Here is a 21,986-nt window from a genome sequence, read left to right on the forward strand (position 1 = left end):
GTAGTTGCTCAGTAAATGCTTATTGATATGATTTGATTTGTTTAGAGTCTTTACTGTTCAAATGAACTTCTAATCAGATTTCTCTGAGACTTTAAAATTATAACAATGGTAATGATGATTCTGATAATTTGTCAGAAGGATTCCTCGTTTATGGACAAGGCATAGGATATTATCAGTGCTAGTCCCCCAAGTTGATTAAATTACCCACCTAATTGCATGTGTGATAAGGGTATATTTTCCTTTTTATTTATCACCAAGCAAATAAAAACAGACCTTTCTCATGTACTCCAGTAATAGCCCTGTCATCACAAAAGTAGGTATAAAAACTGTAGTCTCTAAATTTTTAGAGAGAAACTATGTCCCTTGACCAAGATCTCTGCCCTTTGTTGATACAATGCCTCCCAGCTAGAAAATATGCAAGTAGAGAGCTCTTCCCCGCCTGCTCTACAGGCGCCTGTCCCTTCACACTTCTCCTCTTCCTCTAGCCACTCCAGCTAACCTGGCCCATCTGAGAATCCCAAGATGATTCTTCTACCTGGAATGATTCTCCCGCATGCCTCCTCTGGCTTCCTCCACTTCATTCTTCAGATCTCAACTTAAATATCTCTCTGTCTGGCAAGTATCCATGGCCCAGACTGGGTTACTGCCTTTCTCCTTTCTCCCACGACACCCTCTATTAACCCTGTAGTAGCATTTAACACGCATTCTATTGCATTTGCCAATTCATTTGCCTGTCTGCCCCCCACTGGACTGCAAGTTCCTTGAGGCAAGTTGCCATCATTCTCATTTATCATTGTACCTCCTGCATCCAGCACCGTGCCCAACTTTAAAAATATTTGACGAATGAGTACAATAAGAAAATGTACTATAGTTGCCTCGATAAGAATGTTTTTTCTCCCAGGCAATTCCAGATCTAAAGGCAGACTTGCTCTTAGAATTTGGTGAATTTCTACTTTTTTCCTGCAACCCAGGAATGTCTCAGGATCCACATACCTGCAGGCAAAGCAGAGCAGCACCCAACAGGATCGGTTGCCCCCTGTCCCTTTGTCTTTAGAGGTCAAGAGTTCTTTTCCTATGGCTCAGGCTTTATGTTGTTTCATTTCCTCTCTCTAGTACGTATAACCAAGTGAAGGATTCTTTCCAAGATTCCTGTGCATTATGCATTCGTTGTAACCGTGGTCATGATTGAAATATTAAACCTTCAGGTGATTTGGAATATCAAAATGAACATTCATATCACAAAAGATTTTTATTTGTTTTTTAGAGAATAGGAAACAGGTTGATTTTTTGGCATTGCTAAGAAATGCTCATTACAAATGTTCATTGTGCTAACTAGGTGATTTAAGAATATGTGTACATAGAAAATGACAGAGTGATAAATTTATTACCCAATTTGCTATGATAAGGAAGTTGTTGTCTGGAAAGCCTTCAGAACTCTCTCCAAATCTACCTCCCCTTCTGGCTTTTCGTTTCCTGTGTCTGGGAACCTCGTTGCTTTCTCTCATGGTCATGTTAAGTAATTACTCTCATGTGAGGTTACTTTGGTAACCCTCAGCATTTGGCTCACAGCACAGTTATTCCCATTTCTGAGGGGGGATGGAAGCCGCCCATAACTGCAAGATTGTTCCCATGGCTGAAGAGGGAGAGACCGTTTCAGCCCCGTTCTCGTTAGGACGCATCATTTCTGATGCTATTCCTCCATCAAACCGTTCAGCTCATGAAAGAGTTGGCTGTATTCTAAATTGAACATAAAACAGGGATGCATAAAAGCTTTGAGAAAGGAATTTTCACACGGTACACAGTGTGTGTGTGAATGTGGTACAGATTCCAGCCTTCTGATCAATAAAACCAGATGTTCTGGCTATTTTATGCTGAAATATTTCTGTAGTGTCTTTAGCTTATGAGTTACCAGGATGTAACTGTTATTTCTTTATTATAATGCAAAGTTTACACAGTTAGTATTAAGAGTGTGCAAACTAAAATGAAAGAGGATGGGGAATCAAGTTTACTGTCTCTGAAGTTGATTCTGAGACCAGAGCAGCTAAATAAGGAATGTTCTAAGAAATTCTGTCAAAATAAATTTGATAGACTGCCAGAAATTCTACTACTGCCTTCTCGATCTACCATATTCTCCTGAGAGTTAGAGTAAGTGCTTTCTGTAACTACAATTTTATTTCTAATTAGCACTAGTTTTTCTTGGAAGAAAACTTTCCTATATTATAAAGTTAACAGTTGAAAGTAATAGAACTGAATGTAAGAATGATTCAGTGTTAATTTTTGGTCACCTTATTTTTAAATTTGAACATCAAAAATTTTACAAAACCACATACTATAAAATGTTTTATTTAAATTTGGAAAGTTTGAAGTCTGCAGTATACCTAGCCTCAGGAAGCAGAAATCAAGTGTGCCCTCAGAAAGACTTAATATTACTCTTGGATGTGCAAAATTAAGATTACTTTTTAGAATTTAAACCTCTCTGAGAGTTTTATTGACTTTTTTTTTGCCATCACAACTTTTAAAACAATTTACTTGGAGACTAGTATCAATTATGGAAGCTAGTCAAATTATGCTTCTCATAACACTTATCCTAAACATGGGAGTCCTTTTATTGTAGATCAAATTTTATACTAAAAGGTAATGGGAATGGCAGCTGGTTGGTCATTTGATTACTCAGTTACATTAGGTATTTCTTGGCTAAATGTTCTTCATTTATTCATTCAGTAAATATTTATTGAGCTTCTACTATATAACAGTCTTTGGGGAAATAGCAGTGAACAAAACCAGACAAACAAACATCCTTGCCACCATGGAGCTTGCATTCTAGTGGAAGGACAAGACAATAATCAAGTGAAATAAGTAAATATTTGAGATAAGTGCTAAGGAGAAAAGTAAAATGGGGAAGGAGAATAAAAAGAAGGGGGAAAGATACTAATTTTAGAGTGGGTGGCTGAAAATACAAGGTGACTGTTGAGTAAGAACTTAAAAGAGATAAAGGAGCAAACCATGCTGCTAGCTAATGACAGCACTCCAGCCAGGGAGGAAGCTGGAAGTGTGAACACTCTGAGGCAGGAGTGTGCCTGAAGGGTTAAAGAAGAGCAAGGAGGCCATGGCCGTGGAATGGAAGGGAGAGAGTGGTACCAGATGCGGTCACAGTGATGAGGGTATAGCAGGAAATGGGGGGAGGCAGATGACTTAGGGCCTAATAATAGGGTGACCATATAATTTATTGTCCAAACCAGGGTACTTTTGAGAGTGAAAGGAGACACCATCAATAATTACATCTGGACAGCAGGCATGAACAAAGACTGCCCTAGATAACCCAGGAAACATGGTCGCCTTACCTTTACACCTTTATAAAGCCTGAAGCTTTTTCTTGTGCGTGAGATAGGAAGCTTTTAGAAGGTTCTGAGCAGATGAATGACATGATCTGGTTTCAATTTTAACAAGAACATCTGGTTACTATGTTGCCAAACATTTCCTAAGTTAATGTAAAAATGTGCAATCTTAAACTGTTATTTATACCAATATATAACATAAGAATAATATGACCAAAAGCTTAATTAGTGTTTACTCCCTGTCTAATTCATTTGATCCTCACAACAAACCTATGATTCACTGCTATTGTCTGAATTCCGGAAGTAAAGAAACTGAGGCAATTGTTGAAGCAATGGCCTCAAGGTTAAACAGCTAGCAAGCGGCAGAGCCAGGATTCGGATCCGGTTTGCTGTCAGAGGCCATGCTGTTAGCTAAGCTGCCACGCCGCTTCGGCCCCATATACCGCAGAGGGCAAACTTCATCCTTATCAAAATGGTATCCCAACTACAGAAAAATATTTTCAAAGACTATGTTCAAAGATGAAAGTCTCCCCTTTTTCTCTCCTCCATTAAATCCAAGAGCTTCTTTAGAAACCGAAGTAACCTATTACAAAGGAAAATGTGTCTGATACCGAGATGGCTCTCCAGAATAGCATTTATGTTACAAGTCTTGCAGTTGCTTGTGGACATCTGGTAAACAGATTTTTGTATTCTATACTCATTGTCATGATGGTGAGGTCAACTGACAGAAAGGAGCCAGCAAATAAAAACAAATAAATAAACTGAAAAGAAAGGTTGAGTTCTTTCATGGACTGGTTGCCTGGACACATGTATCTACTCAGAGGAACACTTTTTGCCAAACTGGTATCCCCGGCTATCACTGGAAAGACTAGGCATTTGTCTGTGGACATGATACAGAAAATGAGTGTCTGTGGCTAGCCCATAGTTGCGATTAGGGTACAAACATCAGATGTTATTCATAAAACTAAAGGTTACATTTCTAAACCTTCCTACCTAGGAGTTTACCAGAGGCACAGGAATGTGAAAGCATAACAGGTGACATTTGGTCATATATCTCGATGTTTAAAAAGAAGCTAGAAATCTTCAATTAAAAAAAAATTACATATAAAATATACTTTTAATGAAATGGTCCCATTACATTTAAAACAATGTCAATAGGAACCCTATTAATAGCCCTAGTTCTAAAAGCAACACGTAAAGCAAATAATATTGAACATGTTCAAAATGTCCAAAATTACTACCTGTCAAAATATGAAAAGCAATGGATACACATCCCTGCCAAATATTGAATAACATACTATAGCGCACCCCACATGAGTTTTATGTCAGATAAAGCAATTCTGTAGAATTTCTGTACATGAAAAAGCTGACCACTGTGAACTTTTGGCTTACTTTCACAAACTGAAAATGTCTTGGTACCATTTCTGTCATAAATGTTGCGTTTCTCTACATATTTCCGTTGTTTCCACAATTTTTTCTTACAGATGTCAAACCTATGCAAATTAAACTAATGTTACAGCATTTAAGAGCCCTAATACTTTGTAAACTTTTAAAGCATTTATTGAAATATAATATACATCATAAAAATGTACATATGTGTTAGCTCTGCGAGTTTTCACAAAGTGAACACATCTATGTAACTGAGATCAAGAAACAGAACATACCTGCTCCCCGAAGTCCCTCAGTCACTAACTGCCCTTACTCGTAAGACAACTGCTTTCTTGACTTTCTTGACATGGATTTGTTTGCATATTTTTGTGTTTTATATAAATATATATGAATGGAATTATACGATATGTATTCTTTTCTGTCTGGCTTCTTTTGCTCAACATTATATTTGTGAGAGTAACCCATGTTATGTTTATTTGTGGCTCATTCATTCTCATGATTCTGTAGTACTTCACTGTCGGAATATGCCACAATTTATTTAGCCATTCTACTATAGATAGGCATTGAAATAGTCCAGTTTTGTGCTAATATGAATAGCACATCTGTGGACATTCTCCTATGCAACATTTTTTGTGCAAACACAGAGGTTGCCAAAAAAAATGTATACACATTTTAAGAAAGGAAAAAACAAACTATTAAAATTTTTAATACTCAATAGATACCAATAACAAAAGATGAATACAAGTCATGTTTGACTTCTGCAATTACAAGAGGGGCTCAAAGTGGTTACTTACCATCAGCGTCCAGACACTTCTGATTACAGTGAACTACTGCCTGAGCAATGTTGACCAAAGTGTCCACTTGTATACATTTTTTTGGCATCCCCGATATATGCTGAAAAAATATATATATATACACACATACATAAGACCTATATATGTATAGTATAGTATATGTAATACTTATTTATAACTATACATACCTATGTGCTAAATGTATAATTTTAATATAAATCTTGATCATAATCCTTTTATATTTTAATCAGTAATTTTGGAGAACTAAACCGGGGCCTGGTACAGTATTAGGTACTAGGTTGAGTTTTCTAGACAGAATTGTTTTCTATTTCTGAAACCTCTGAAAAGCTGTGTAGACTGTGTAAGAACCTTTAAGAAAATGCATTATATGTCTCTATATAATGGATAATCCCCAAATCAATTGACACATTTACTAAGTTTTATGGAAAACACAAAGAAATCTAGGCTAACGATTCTATTTGAAGACACAAGCCTATATTCAACCAAGATAGCCCGAATTGGGTCTTGTTTTTGAAACAAGTAAATATTACGGGACATTTTTGAAACCCGTAAACACACACAAAAATAACATTTGGAATGTGAAACACCTATTAACATTCTCTTGAAAAACTCTCATCTCCTTCTACCAAAGTAATATAAACAGCTAAAACAAAATTAATCAAATTAATCTCAAGAGATACAGAAGTAAAATTAGGTTTCAGCATTTTTTTCCATCACTGCTATAATAAACGGTTATTGATTTTAAAACTTAAAACACACCGTGAAACACAGATTAAGAAGCACTGATTACAGACAGTAAATGTTAAGAGAGTGAAAGTTGGATTGATGGAATTTTCTAGACACTCTCTGAGGTTGGTTTTGTTTAAATACCATACATTTACAGTGCTAGTTGCTAGGTAAAACTGTCATGTTTAGTTGTAATTTGGTTACATTATACTAAGACAGGATTGTTAAAGGAGGATTGTTATAGAAATTTACCAAACTGTAGTATATGAAGACAGATCTAAAAGAAGATCCCTCTTACTATCAACAAAATTCTGCACTCTAGCATCCCTAAGAAGAAATTTTATTTATCAAAACCACTGACTAGATTTTAAATAGAAGTGTCTTATAATGCAAATAATACACATTTCCGAGAAGGCATTCAAAACTGTGTGAAATGTGTGAGCACTGGGATTTGCAATCTTATGAATATGTATTTAAACTTAGAAGATTTGTTGAAAATTTTCCTGCTTTTGTTCTGAGGAAATAGTTAGCTTCACAGTAATATTTTCATTGGTTTTATGGAGTGATCTCAAAAAAAATGCCTCGAGCTACTGGGCCACCATAAAGGAGGGGAACTAAATCCAGAAGTAGTGTTCATAAAGTAATGTGCCAAGGCCCAATCTGCGAGACTGAGTGTACTTGAGTTTGACCCAGAGGTGAGCAAACTCCAGCCAGTGAGCCAAATCTGGCCCAATGCCTATTTTTTTTTTAAATAAAGTTTTATTGGAACACAGCCATACCCACTGCTTATGTGAGTAATTTTGACAGACACCATATGTTCTAGAAAGCCTAAAATATTTACTATCCAGCCACTGCCCAAAAAAGTTTGTCAGCCCCTGTGGCATCTCACCAACTGCCTGCCCTGCCTTTCATCCCTGCCTCCAGTTCATTTTGTCCCATAGGAGGTCAAAGCTTAAGATCTAAACTTCAAAAACATGAATAAGACTTCATAACCTTCAAAACTCAAAAGCAAAAACACAAACAATCCAAATAGATAATGGGTAAGACATGAACAGAAATTTTACTGAAGAGGGTATACAGATGATCCATAAGCACATGAAAAGACATTCAACATCATTAGCTATTAGGAAAATGCAAATTGAAACCACAAGGAGATATCACTAAATACCTATCAGAATGACTAAAATTCAAAAAAAAAATTAATAGTGACAACATCTAATGCCGGCAAGGACGTGGAGAACCTGAATCACTTATACATTGCTGGTGAGAATGGGAAATTGCAGAGTCACTCTAGAAAAGAGTTTGTCAGTTTATTATAAAACTAAACATATAATTACCATAAGACCCAGCAATTACAGCCTTAGGCATTTATTCCAAAGAAATGAAAATAACGTCATTCAAAAGTCTGTTCATGAATGAGAATAGCTTTATTTTTAATAACCTGGAAACAACCCAGATGTTCTTCAATAGGTGAACGGTTAAACAAACCATGGTACATGAATTCCATGAAATACGACTCAGCAATAAAAAGAAACACACTATTAATACACACAGCAGCTTCGATGAATCTCAAGGGAATTATGCTGAATGAAAAAATGCAATCTGAAAAGATTACATACTATGTGATTCCATTTCTATAACATTCTTGAAATGACAGAGTTGTAGAGACAGAGGACAGATTAATGATTGCTAAGGGTTAGGGATGGCAACAAGGAGGAGAGGAGAGTATGGTTACAAGAGGACATCATAAGGGATCCTTCTGACAATGGACCTGTTCCCTATCTTGACTGGCGGTAGATACACAAACCTACACATATGATAAATTGTATAAAAATAATATACACAAATGAGTATATGTAACACTAGAGAAATATGAATTTAAAAAGCGATTGTACCATTCTACATTCCCACCAGCATAATATGATGGTTCCAATTTCTTCATATCCTCACAACACTTATATTATGTCAGTCATTTTCATCGTAGCCATTCTAATGATGGGTGGTGGTATCACATTGTGGTTTCAATCTGCATTTCTCTAAGAACTGATGATGCTGAACACTTTTAATTTTCATGTTCTTAGCTATTTGTGTATCTACTTTGGGAAAATGTCTATTTAAATCTTGTAGTCTTTATATTTTTTAATTGTAGGAGTTCTTTATGTATTTTGAACAGATGTCCTTCATCAGATATATAATCTGCAAATATTTTCCCCACTCTAGATTTCTTTTCATTTTCTTAACGGTGTGTCTTTTAAAGAGCAACATGTTTTAATTTCGATGAAATCAAATTTATCAAATTTTTCTTTATGGATCATGTTTCTGATATCATATCTTGAAATCTTTGCCAAATCAAGATCACACACACAAAAAATATTCTCCTACGTTCTCTTCCAACAATGTTATAGTTTTAGCTCTTACATTTAGATCTATGATCAGTTTGAATTCAATTTTATGTAGGATGTGAGGGAAGCATCTAAGTTCATTTTTTTGCATAAGCATATCCAGTTGTTCCAACACCATTTGTTGAAAAGACGATTCTTTCCTCTTTGAATAGTCTTGGTAACTTTGTCAAAACTCAATTGACAATAAATGTTTACGCGTTTATTCCTGAACTTTCTTTTCTGTGCCACTGATCTGTGTGTCTGTTGTTACACCATCCTGTCTTGATTACTGTAGTTTTTAGGAAGTTTAAATAGGTACTGTAGGTCCTACTTCTTTTTTTTTTCAAATTTGTTTTGGCTATTCTAGGTCCTTTACATTTCTATACAAATTTTAAGATCAACTTGTTAATTTACTTGAATTTAGATAGGGATTGTATTGACCCTTTAGATAAATTTGGAGAAAATTTCCTTCTTCACAATATCGATTCTTCAAATCCATGAATATTTCTTCAGATCTTCTTTAATTTTTTTCAGTATTTTGTAGCTTGCAGTGTACGTCTTACACTTCTCTTGTTAAACTTAGTCCTAAGTATTTTATTCTTTTTTGATACCATTTTGAATGGAATTGTCTCTTAAATTTAGTTTTCGATTTTTCTTTGCTTGGATATAGAAAGGCTACATTTGGTATAGAGTATGTAGAAATTCAGTTGATGTTTGTATATTGCTCTTCCATCTGTGACCTCACCATTACTCTTAATCCCTCATTTTTTTTACTGCAAGTGTGCGATGGTGAAGAATGCAATGACTATTAGCACAGTTTGGTGCCACTGCCTTGATTCCTGCTAAGGCACCAGCGGTATTACTCCACCATTACTTTTGCACCAAAAGCACACATGTCAACTAGTGAAACAGCAATAACCTCTTAGTGATATCTTGATCCTGCAGATCCCATAAAAAGTTATCAGGGATCCCCAGCGGTCTACAGACAATACCTACAGAACAGTGGATCTAGTTGATCTCTAAGTATCTGTCCAAGCCTGAGATGCTATAATTTTTTAAATCTAAGATAAAGGTTGCTTACTGGACTGGTGTGAGTAACATTTGCTTAAATACTGACAGACTTTCATGGCTGTCAGTATTCCTTAGGCAATTGCTGCATGTGGAACAACGTACCAGGTCCTTTGAGAAAAAAGAAAAGAAAACCTTGGCCTTAATCTCAAGGAAATGGTATAAGTCTCTCTGAGTACTCAAGTTCTAGAAAAGAAACTCCAGTGTCACTGTAGGCTAATGATATTAGACCCCAAATTTGTAAGTTTTTGTTTTCCCTACTAGCAGTAAATATAAGCAAAATGCTTACCAGGAAATGCGGCAGGTATCAAATATCAAGACTAGAAGTAAAACTAGGTTAAAATCTGTTATTCTTGACTAGTACAAGTTAATGTTATCTCATTTCCAAATGATCATAAATAAGAATAAAGCAATATCAATCTAATAATTTTCAAAACTCTTTTAAAAGCTGTAATTTTACATTATTTATAATAGCCCCTTAACTGGAAGCTTAAAATAGCCACTTACCAATTTTTTTTTCCTGCGTTTTACATATAGTTAGGATTATATTTACAATATGCTGCTTATAGGTCACTGGGCAAATTTACTATATGGTTTAGCTTTTTCCCTGGAAAGTAATAAAATACTGTTCATACATTCAAAGAAAATAAATAGTCTTAAGGCTTCAGTCTGGTTCTGACATCCTTTATCTTTTGGGGTAGAATTTAAAAAAAAAAAGGCAAGAGAAATTAAAATACTCTATGATGGGAAGAATAAAAGAAAAATGGGGAAAAATGAAATTAATCGTATAAGATGAAGGGAAGAATTGAAGTTAGGTTAAATGGAATTAATAATAGTTTCAAAGAAATCAGTTACACACTTGAACTCTGATGTGAAACAAATCATACGATTTAAGAGTTGGCAGAGAATTTAAAGGTAATCTAGTTCTAACCCAGCATTTCTTATTTGGCAGAGGAGTGAACCACGGCCCAAAGACTTTCGACAGCTGGAAGCCAGAATTTCTAACTTCCCCTTCAGTATGTCCCACCCTTCCCTCTTCACATCAAATATAACTTTTGTGGTTTTTAATACTCTCTAGACCACACATAGCACTTCCCTACAAGACAGTTGGGCTCCGAAAACTGTAATGGGTGAATTTTTAAAATGCACCTCATTTCTATGTGACGCATCATAGACTGGTAACGCAGACATCTTGAGTGTGTCTTCCTTTTTCGCTTTCTGCCTCAGCTACTGGAAATTGTGAAGTTTTATTTTCTAATGAATTTATGTTACTAAATATTCATAACCACTTCAATCTTATTTGCTATAACACAATAGTTTTTTTCCCCCAAACGACACATATGGTATCATTTTCTTCATGCTGCATACCGTATCTTTGTTGGGTCATTGTTTCCATCTACACACAGGATAATTGTGACCACATGACATCCTTCACAATGAAGAATTAACTCCAGTCCTTAAGAGTTTATACATTAAATCATTAAATAAGCTGTATGCTTTCAAATATGCCACTGGTTGTCCCTTTTTTCTAGTTATTACCACCTTTCTGGTAAGGTGTTTGGGGGGCTACTACCTAACTTTCAGTGGGGATCTATGCTGGTTTGTTTTGGTTTGTTCTGCTTTGTTTTTGCCTGTGTGTTTCTTTCAAATAAGTACTAGCATGTACTTCTATGAGGACCGCCAATCAAAATAAACAATAAACTGTTTCAATAAATTTTGGGCCTTATTGAGTGTGCCGGTTAGAGCACTCATTTTCCATAGTTAACTATGCTTGCACTTTGTTTTGAGAAAATATAAGGCTTCACTCAGGTCATATGTGTGAAATCTTTTCTCCATTCAGGAAAAGCCAGAATCCATCCTTTCCAACATAAATCTTCTCTCATTATGAATTAAATCTTAAAGTATTGACATATATATTTGGCAGTAATCTGTGCAATTTTGATATTGAGCACTTCTGAGTTTTCTGCTTTCACTAAATCGTCTCCATCCAATGACGCTTGGGTTTTATGCAAAATAAGTAGAAGTCTCAAGTCCCTCGCTCTAGGTTGGCATCCTTATAGCAGACAGTATTATTAAAAAGACATTTCTTTTCATTCCCAGCCTTTAAGTGGCTGAGACCATTGGGGATAATAAACCCACATCTTGGGTGAATCATCATTGCTCTAAGGAAGAAAACCTCCAAGTCTTTGGAACTCTGGTTTTAAAAAGTTTTTTCTCCCCCACCCCCAACCTGGTTGTTATTAACATCTATGTCTTTCAGATCCTAAAAAAATTAAGACTTCAGCAAAAACGGGGACACTGAATATCCAATAGTGAGAGATATGGGTAGCAAACAAACAGTAGCAGCAATTACATATTGTCCAAACTGAGTGCAGATTAATAAAGGTGGGTCCTCCGAAAACTTCTCACACAGGAACTAACACTTACAATCTGTGATGGGCCAGGTGCTGTTCTAAGTGCTTCACGTGAATTAGTTCATTTCAGACTCACGTCACCCACCTGGCATAGGTTCTCTTTGTAGCTCCTGTTTTCACGGAGGACAGTGAACTTGTCTAAGCCATGCCAAGGCACAAAGCAGAGGGTTCCAGAGCCTGGTCCCTTTGCCAGCTGCCACACTCTCTCCTTCTGGTGCACTCCCAAAGAATGTTGCGTATAGCTTCTTTAGGAACCGTTATTTATGTTCATCGTCTAGGTCGGAATTTCCTTGAGAATGGGGTCTTTTATGCTTCTGTGCTCTGCCACCACCCAACGCCTGGGTGATCCTCCTTCACACTCTCATTGGCAAACAGGACAAAAAGTAGAGACTGAAAATGATAGGCCATGCAACTAGCTCACATTTCCTGATACTTACTTCTCTTAAGCCCTTTCTATGGATTGTCTCTTCTGTTGTCTACAGTCATCCTCCGAGATGGCTACCGTCTTCTAGAGGAGGAAGCTGAGAAGCAGCAAGGTTGACTGACATGCCAAGGTCACCATGCCAGAAACATAGCAGAGCCTTCAGTCTGACCCAGGGAGTCAAGCTTCAGGGCCTACACTTAACTGCTATGCCAGGCCTCTTGCTTGAATGAAAGGGAGTGCTCCTCCATCTCCCCAGGGCACAGAGGGCCCCTAGTGCCAGAGTTGAGAACATTTATGGAGTCCCTGTTCTGCTCTGCTTTTGTCATATGCTCCAAACTCTTGAGCAGGTCAGGAGGCAAGAGGAGCCTATTGAAGGGAAAAGTGTGTGGCGAGGGTAGAAGCCACAGGCTTGATTTCACTTATTTCTGTGAAAGCTCTGCCTCAATCCTGAAACAATTAAAGCATAATGGAAGAGCAAAATCCATTCTTGGTCACACAAAGTGATTGATTTATTTCACTGTATGTGAGGTTTGCAACAGCCAGAGAGCATGTTCTCATTACAAAGGCCTGTCCTGGGTATCACAGGCCTTTGTAATGATCCCAGTCTGTGCTGTCGGAAGATGTTTTTGTTTACTACTGATTTGACAATGTACCAACTTCTACATCCCAAGCCATTGTCCAGCAAGAAAGAAAACCTCAGAACCCCACTTTTGAAGACTGGTAGCTAGTCCATCATATACAATTCCAAGGGACTCTACAAAATTTCATGTTGAGAGGAAAAGAACATTTTATGTATTATGAGGTTTTCAGTGATTTCAGACTGTAGTCATAAATCCCTCATTCCTGTCTAGGATGGGTGGGGTGAGAGAAGGGGAGGAGGAGAATCCCTCAGCCTCACCAGACAGGGTGGAGGGAAAAGTCACACACAAAAATGAGCCACTGGTTTTATTTATCCCATTATTAAGATGCCATGATGATTAGAAAAACAATGTCCAAGTAATAACATTAAACAGCAGAGGATATTCACATCTGGAAGGGATAAAAAAGGGGTAAATTCATTTATAGTATCCTTTTTTTCCTCAAGTTGGGTGAAATAGTACATTTCAGTTTATAATTACAAATCATAGCAGTTCAAAAGAACCAACATTTGCGTAGTACATATTCAGTTTGCAGAATTCTTTCCTAAGCATTGTCTCATTTGAGCCTCCCAAATGGTCATCAACCATTGTAGCAGGTATGAGAACCACCCCACTTAACAAATACAGGAACGAGAAGTGGCTTACCAATGAGCGCACAGTAACAGGAAAACCTTGTACATGAACCTAAGTCTTATAAGTTCACAACCTAAGTTGAACTGAGGCGGGAAAGCAACTTTATTTTGCGGTGCCACACTGGTGAGTCCTGGGATGTTCGACGGCAACATGAAGGTTATGCATACCAGTTAGGTCACCTGTGATTAAACTCGACCTCTACACACTGATGGCCTTAGGTACTAGTGGGGTGACAGGGTGATGGGATGCTAGCGGCGTGGCCCCAAATACTGCAATTTTTAAATTTCTTACATCAATGTTTTAGACTCTTGTCTGCCCCTCCTGCACTGTCTGGCTGTCAGCAACCTTTTTTCCCAATCATGGTACCTCAAGAGCTGTGGTTCTCAAAGTGTGGTAGGTGGGCCAACAGTGTCAGCATCGCTTGGGAACTCGTTAGAAATGCAAATTCTCAGGCTCCATCTCAGACCCACCCAACCAGAAACTCTGGGGGTGGGGCTGAGCAATCCGGTTTAAGGAGCCTTCTAGATGATTCTGACGATGCTAGCGCTCGAGAATCACCCCATGAAAGCAATGATTCTCAGCCATGGGAGTCACCTGGGAGCTTTAAAAACTACTGAGGCTGGTGTCTCAACCCCCAAAATTCTAATTTAATTGGTATGTGACATGGTCTCCAACCTCAGCACTACTGACATTTTGGGCTGGATAATTATTGGTTGGGGGGGATAGAAAGGAGGCTGTCCTGTGCATTGCAAGATGTTTAGCAGCATCCATGGCCTCTACCCACTAGATGCTACTAGTCCTCCCCACCCACCCACCCACCCCACTCAATTGCAATAACCAAAAATGTCTCTAAACATTGCCAAGTGTCCCCTCGGGGACCAACATGAGAAGCACTAGCCTAGGGTGATGGCCTGGGCCCTGGGGCTTTTAAAAGCTCCCTAAATCATTCTAATGTGCAGTCGAGACTGAGAACTATCACTCTGGAAGGTTCTCATTTAATGAGCACCTTTGGATGTGCAATGGACTAAAGAACAACAAAAGCTAACTTTTATAGCGTTGGGTGCAAAGTAAAAATAAATCTACCTGCAGTGAGGACTCAGGCAGTTTGCCCTTGAGTAAAGTACGTGAGTTTTAGGATGTGTATGTCACCTCAACCATTTGGCTCCTTACATTTTTGCATACTTTCTGGTTGTCGAGTGTGTTCCAGAAAACAGATAAACAGGTACATGGCACATATCTAAAAGATCCCAACCAAGTAGATACTGCTTTGTACTAAATATAGTAGTGGAGGGACATCCTACTTTGCGATCTAATCGTTCTGAAAATAGGGTGCTTATCAGTGTATCATGTGGTACAAGTCCTTCAGTAAATCTGTTTTGACAGGGTAAAAAATGCAGCCTGTCAATTTTGTGATGCTGATTTTGACACAATCCAAATCAGCCACACAAATACAGGATTTCTACAGTAGTCTGTGCCAGTTAGCAGTATTTTAAGTTTTCTGTGATGATCAGGGACTTGTTTCAACTGGTGAAAAACCCCCTGGGCGAGAACCAAGGCACATGCCCTTCAGTGAACCCCGAGCTCAGCAGGCGGCCTTCTGCTGCCTCAATGATTGCTCTGTGGTGTTCCTCTGGGATCCCCTGGAGAAGGGGAGGGCGTGTGTTCATTTAAATCAGAGGATTGGCACCTTCTCCAAGTGCTGCTCTGCAGCCCTTACCAGGCTGAGCAATCCCAGCCCAGCCCAAAGTGAGAAGTCGCCAAGCAAAGAGTTTGTGACAGCCACTCTTCACCCTGGGACTTGACAGTGTTCTTCCACTTCCTCAAACCACTAGTTGGTAGGTACATTGTTTCTTTCAACATTAAGAGTTGAAATACTACTGTGAGATACTAAGAAACAACTTTTAAAAAGAAAGCGAATTACAAAATGAATGTGCTTTCAGGGCAAAATTGGTACTATGTAATCTCAAGATATGAAAATATCCTGAATTAGTGATTTGAAATCATTCATTCATTCAACACCTACTCTGTGCTAGGTACTGTGTAATGTGCTCAGAAATTATAAACATGAGGGTTATGCAATAGCACAGACCCTTTCATGGCAAAAATAAGCTATGGCTTCTCCAAGGTGTCAGGTTAATCCTGTGAACCAATCCAACTTGTTAGTTTGTCAGATTAATTTGGTTTTTCTTTCATTGAATTGATAGTAGCTTATTCACATTAGTGAAATCAATGAGTTCTTTTGCCATGGTCTGGATTTACCTTAAGCAGTTACTTATCTTTTTCTATCCTAGCCCAATTGTTTCATTGTTCATTGATGTGCTTTGATAAATCAAAACCTTTCCATTATGCAATAGAACTGCTTCCCAGAAAAGTACTCTAGTGAAAAAAAAAAAAAATCATCAAAGACTGTTAATAGGTATTATTTCCATATGGTTCCACTTGCTTTTTTTTTTTTAAAGGGGGGAGGGCATATGCTTTTATGTACATAAGAATTTTCTGGAAGAAAACACAATTAACAAGTAACAGTGGTTGCCTTTGAACGGGAAGTTTAGGGGACTTGATTGGAACGGAGACTTTATTTTTTTATACAGCTTACTTTTTTACCATTTTAAATATTGTATTTCCAATTTTAAACGCTAGTATATAAAAGAAAGGATGCATCCCCAGTAATCTAAGAGAAAAATGGGTGAGCTACACTCTAAGCCTCTTTGATGCCCCCTTTCTTTTGTGTATGTTTTATTGCTAAAACAGAGTGAGTTGAAAGGAGACTTTAAACGTAAGATTACTCCAGCATTGCTTCCATAAAAGACATGAACAAGCAGGTCCTACCTGAGATTGGGTAGCGAATGAGGGCTTCTTGGAAGAAGCCACCTTTAACACGAAAGAGAAGATGCCTCCTGGCAGGAGCTGAATTTCCCTGGCTCCTTGGGGACAGTTACTGTCCACACATCTTTTAGAATGAAGTGGATATGGATTAGCGAAGTGTACACTGTGATGGTACCTAAATATTTCCTCCCATGATTTCTCTCATTCCCCTTTGTCTGTAAGTCCCAACAAGAATCAATGCTCACTCCTGGGGAAAAGAAAAATAACAACAAAGATAAGAAAACATATATTTGTGTCAAAGAAAGATAATTCTATGGTCATTTGGGTACCCACCGATACCGTGGTATCCTTCCCTTCAGTCCTTCCTTTTACACCTAACCCTAATTAAAAGTTTAAGCAAGTGTGGAAAAGGGAGGGAGGGAAGGGAATTCCATTGAGATTGAAAAAGCCTGAAACAATCATCCCAGTTGTGGGTTTTTCTGGATCATGTTTCTTAGCACTTGTCACTTACACTTTCAGAGAATTTCAGAGTCTCCCTTGTTGAGCAAGAAATGTCCTTTTCCTTTTTTCTTTTCCTCATTGTTGGACGTGTGCATTGTGAAATCCATCCCCATGGATGTTAGGATCCTCTGTGTCTGGGAGTGAACCAACCATAACAGTTCAACTCTCCCAAAGCATATCCTATAACAACTCCTACACATTTTAATTACATCTCTGTTGTCTTTAGTGGAGAATTACAATTCTGGGACAAAACACTAAACTCCAATCCTATAAAAAGTAATTTTCAGGTTTTCTTTTGTTTATGGGGGTGATTCATCCGAGAATTAGTGTTTTATGGCCCTACTTGCACAAAGCATTAATAACCAGCAATCAGTAATGGTATAATTGTTTGTCAGCTTCATGAAAACTGTCAGAGTTAAGGGCAGTATATCTGTGAAAAACCCATCAGCTGTCCTTGGACAAAAGTTTATGTGGAAATTCTGAGAAGACACCCACCAGGACTAGTTAGAGGAAGAGGAAGAAGAGACCGGAGGCAAGAATGGATTGGAGGAAATTGTCTTTTTAGAAAACTATTCAGAAGGAAACTAGGTTTGAAAACTAAAGAAAACTTCTGAAATTAAGTCCTACAGGGTCTTAGCCATAAAAGTAGAGGGTCTTATGTTACTAGATTCTCAAAATGCGTAGGTTCTGACTTTGTATCTATGGGGTACTGGTTTCCCCCCCTCTTTCAATGGACTTACGTTAATGACCGCATTTACCATGAAATTAAACCTCACACAATTTTTTAGAAATGGTATTACAGGAATTCAAAGCTCAACTGAGAATTACTATGGCAATAGGTACTTTGCAAAACAAAAAGGAAAAAAAAAAGACGCTTGTTTTGTAGGATAGTGTTTCCTATTGAACGGAGTAAGTTTAAATTCTGAGTCACTAAGCAAAATTGACAAAGGAAATCAGTACCATTTTTACTCTTGAAATGGCATCATATATTCGGCAGAGATATATGATGCCATTTTAAGTTTTAAGCCTTCCCCGTTTAAGCAGCTGAACTATTCTGCTCCTAGTAGAATACCTTAAAATACGAGCAACTCTCAAGGAACTTGATGTTCTTGCTACTTACCACAGCCACTAGAGGGTGTCTGTCCTTTCCTACCAACAAAGATTTTCAGTTGTCAACGTGGAAGAATAGGTTTTCCTCAAAAGCTACAAACAGATCACAGTAACCACATTTTTCTGTATGATAAAGGGAAGTTTGAGTCCAAATAAAGGTCACTTATGACACACCTACTTAAGCACAGAGGAAAAGGTAAGTTCAAAATGGCTTTAGGTGCTAACAAGTTGACAAAGCCAGTACATCCTAAACCATTTCATTTCCCCTAGTATTCTCCAGATCCATGACCTTGCATTCAGAACTTTGGCTGCTTGCCAAGAGATAATACAACCTTCTAATGCCACTGGTTAAAAATGATTTGCTTTACTCTTGGTTTAGCAAGAATTAATAAGAGATGACTGCCTACTTCTCTGTTAAGCTGTCACCCAAACCCCACACTTTTGCTACTCTTTGAAAAGTAGGTGGTATGACTACTCCATATAAGATCAAGGTTTGTGTCTTCTGTTGTTATATTTATTTATCATTTTCCATATCGTCCCAAATTGCTGAGGCTTTACAATATAAAAATAATAAGAGTAAGAATATTACCACCATGCTAACTGCAAAACATGATGGGTAATAAAATTTAGATGACTGGAAGATAATTAGAAATGTGTATCCATGTATTTCACACCAGCTCTGCCATTTCTTACCACAGTGTCTCCTTTTTTCAGCTGCTGGCTGGGCGCTGGCCTTTTGATCACAATGATTTTGGCGTATTTCTTTGCAAGCTGTTCCCATTTTTGCAGAAGTCCTCAGTGGGGATCACTGTCCTCAATCTCTGTGCTCTCAGCGTTGACAGGTAACGTGGTTCTTTCCCTTTCTCTTTTGTTGGATTTAGAAAATCATTTTTGTCATAAAGAAAGGAAGTCAAGGAGCCTTGAGAGTTGGTACCCAGGACAGTTGTAGTTTTAAGTAAATTAAAATATTAACAGTCTTGTTCTGTTGATAATTTGCTTTACATATTTGCTGATTATTAGCCATCTTTGGCTCAGGCAATTTCTATCTAGAACATTTTGCCAATTATGTTTATTTGGCACCCTTCATTAATTAAAAAGCATGTTTCTCAATATCTGACGGGAGTAGAGATTTGAACAGCCCTTCTGGAAAATAAAATCCTACAAATGCTTTTGCCTTCTGACCCCGTACTTACTATTTTTGGGGATTAGTTCTAAGGAAACAATCCAAAATTTGAACAGAGAATTCATGCACAAAGATGTTCTTCACAAGATAATTTACAACAAAAAGTTGAAAGCAAACTTATTGCCCCATATTAGGGAAATGGATAAGGAAGTTAAACATAATTTATATGAATAGGTATATGAATATAAAATTCCTTGACAGAAAAATGATTCATATTATTAGTAGTTACATCTAGGGATGGAGTGATGGGTTTTTGTAACGTTCTTCTATAAGCAGAAAAACTTTTCCGAGTTTATTTACTTCTATTATCTGTTACCCATTTGGCTCCTTACTTAATAGCATCTATATATTTTAGTTTTGTCACTTGCACAGCTCATGCCTATGACCTTTATTATATACGAACCCTAATTCCCTATGCTTAGGCAGCTCTGAAACACCACCACATACAGGCACAGAGACGTGAGCAAAGAGGTCTGTGTGAATGGAGACATACAGACATTACATGCCCAGCCCGGAGCTACTTCCACCCCTACTGGGTTTTACAAAAGCACCATCAACCGTGGGAAAACAGTATTTCATTAAAAAATTAAACTTTGTCCCAAAGTTTAGGTAAAAACCAGACGATAACGAATTTTAGGAGTTACTCAGCATTCTGAAAGAAAACTGCACCTCTGAGGAATCACGTAACCAAAAGCAAAAGCCAGACAAGAAGAGCAGATAACAAACAAGAATGACAAACAGGAGAATGAAGAGAAGCCTGGTTCCTACAAACAACAGAGTCTTTTCTAAGGTAGCCAGGTATCCTCCTCCGAGAAGACAGGCACTGAGGAAAAGAGAAGGCAAGAGAGAGGAAAGAATGTGCTTGGTTTGATGAGAAACGTAGGCACCTTTTCACTCCCGTATATATATTTTCTTGTTACAAAATTTACAGTAAATTTTATCGTATTATGTGGCATGGTATAATGGTCCCTTATAGATTTCATATAAATCTATCTAATAAACTTTTTCTTAATAAAAAAATATTTTAAGGCACTTACTCCTCAATGATAAGCTGTATAATAAATTATCCTTAGGTTGAGGAATATAACTTATAAGTTAGTCCAACAGAGACTTGGGCAGGAAGCATATGATAATGGACATCAAGAATAAGGCCTTCAGTTTTCATGGTTGTGAAGACATTGACTAAGGAACAGGGAGAATAAAACACATGAAGGATTATTCAGACAATGGGATTCCTAAATCATGAAAACCCTCTATTCCTTCTCTAGCTCACATTCTTCTTTCCTGAGGGGAATCTCAGAGGACCATCTTTCTGAGCTTAATCTCCCCAGTAGAACTCTCACTATGGGGTAGGAGGGTGTCCTGGGGAAGATGAGAAGGGGGAGAATAGAGGGATTTAGGATTTAGATCGTAGATTCCAATTTCTGGTATAGGTTCACCTCACCCATAGCACCCCCATGCATGGAGACAAATGAGCTGAATGATCAACCACAAATTATCAGTGGTGTATCAAATGAAACGCTCTTGGTTTAAAGAAAATAATTCAAGCATCTATTTTATTAAGAGTTGGTCTCAATTCTATATCAAGGAGATAAACCATTTTAAAATTCTACTCCCACAGAAATGTGCCTTAATCCAGGGCTTTCCTTGGTAATAAACTCATTCTTCTTTGTTCCCTGGGTCCTTTATTATTTTTACATTTCATTGACATTGACCTTCAGCTTTGGGACCTGTCTGTACGGAATCTATTTTGACATTTCTACTTCAAAAGCTTTCATCCTAGACAATAGGGTGAATGAATCATTCACATTTAATTCCACAACTGGACAGAGACAAAGTCAAACACTGGCTATAGAGCAACTTGGGATCTCATTCTGGGGTCTGTTCTCGATTACACATAGTTATTCACTTTTTTAATCTTAATTCTATGATCCAAGTCAGACAACTGGTTAATTTTGCTAGCTCATTTTTCTTTGATAGCAAACTACCCCAAAACTTAGCAGTTTAAAACAACCACCATTTTATTAATATCTCACCATGTCGTGGGGCAAGAATTTGGACAGTTCTTGTCTTTGTCACTGGGACTGGGGTCTCTTGGTGGATTTCAGGTAGAGGCTGAACTTGTCTCATGGGTCCAAGACTCACATGACTGTCTTGTTGGCAAGAGCAGCTGGAAATTTGACCTAACAGAGCCCATCTCCCTCTCCATGTAGTCAAAGTTCTCTTAACACATTCTGTCCAGCAGGCTCAGGGCTCCAAGTGGGCCCTTGCTGCTCTGCTTTGAGGCCAGGCCTGAAACTGGCAAAGCATAATTCCAGGTACACCCGGCTGAGGGACTCAGTTGAAGAAATGTCATAGTATTCACAGCTATCTTTTCATACACCACACCTCGTTTCTTTTAAAATTCTCCCTGCTAGTATTTTGCCGCCAAAGCTCTCTATGGTAGTTGGTTTGTCTAGCACATGAGACATAAATGATAAACACATATTACAAATAGTCAGGCTTGCTGTGAATCAAAGATGTGCAGAGGTGAAGACAGAAGT

At 37.8% G+C, this 21,986-nt stretch overlaps 1 protein-coding gene across 1 annotated transcript in view; it reads left to right on the forward strand.

Moving 5' to 3' along the window:
* EDNRA (endothelin receptor type A) overlaps positions 1-21,986 on the forward strand; it is a 48,172-nt gene that overhangs the window by 10,041 nt on the left and 16,145 nt on the right. The window contains exon 3 of the mRNA XM_033135015.1: positions 18,975-19,102. Within this exon, the coding sequence (XP_032990906.1) occupies positions 18,975-19,102 (128 nt within the window). The remainder of the gene's footprint in view (positions 1-18,974; positions 19,103-21,986) is intronic.

Source organism: Rhinolophus ferrumequinum, chromosome 18 (genome assembly GCF_004115265.2).
Source record: "Rhinolophus ferrumequinum isolate MPI-CBG mRhiFer1 chromosome 18, mRhiFer1_v1.p, whole genome shotgun sequence".
Lineage (NCBI taxonomy): Eukaryota > Metazoa > Chordata > Mammalia > Chiroptera > Rhinolophidae > Rhinolophus > Rhinolophus ferrumequinum.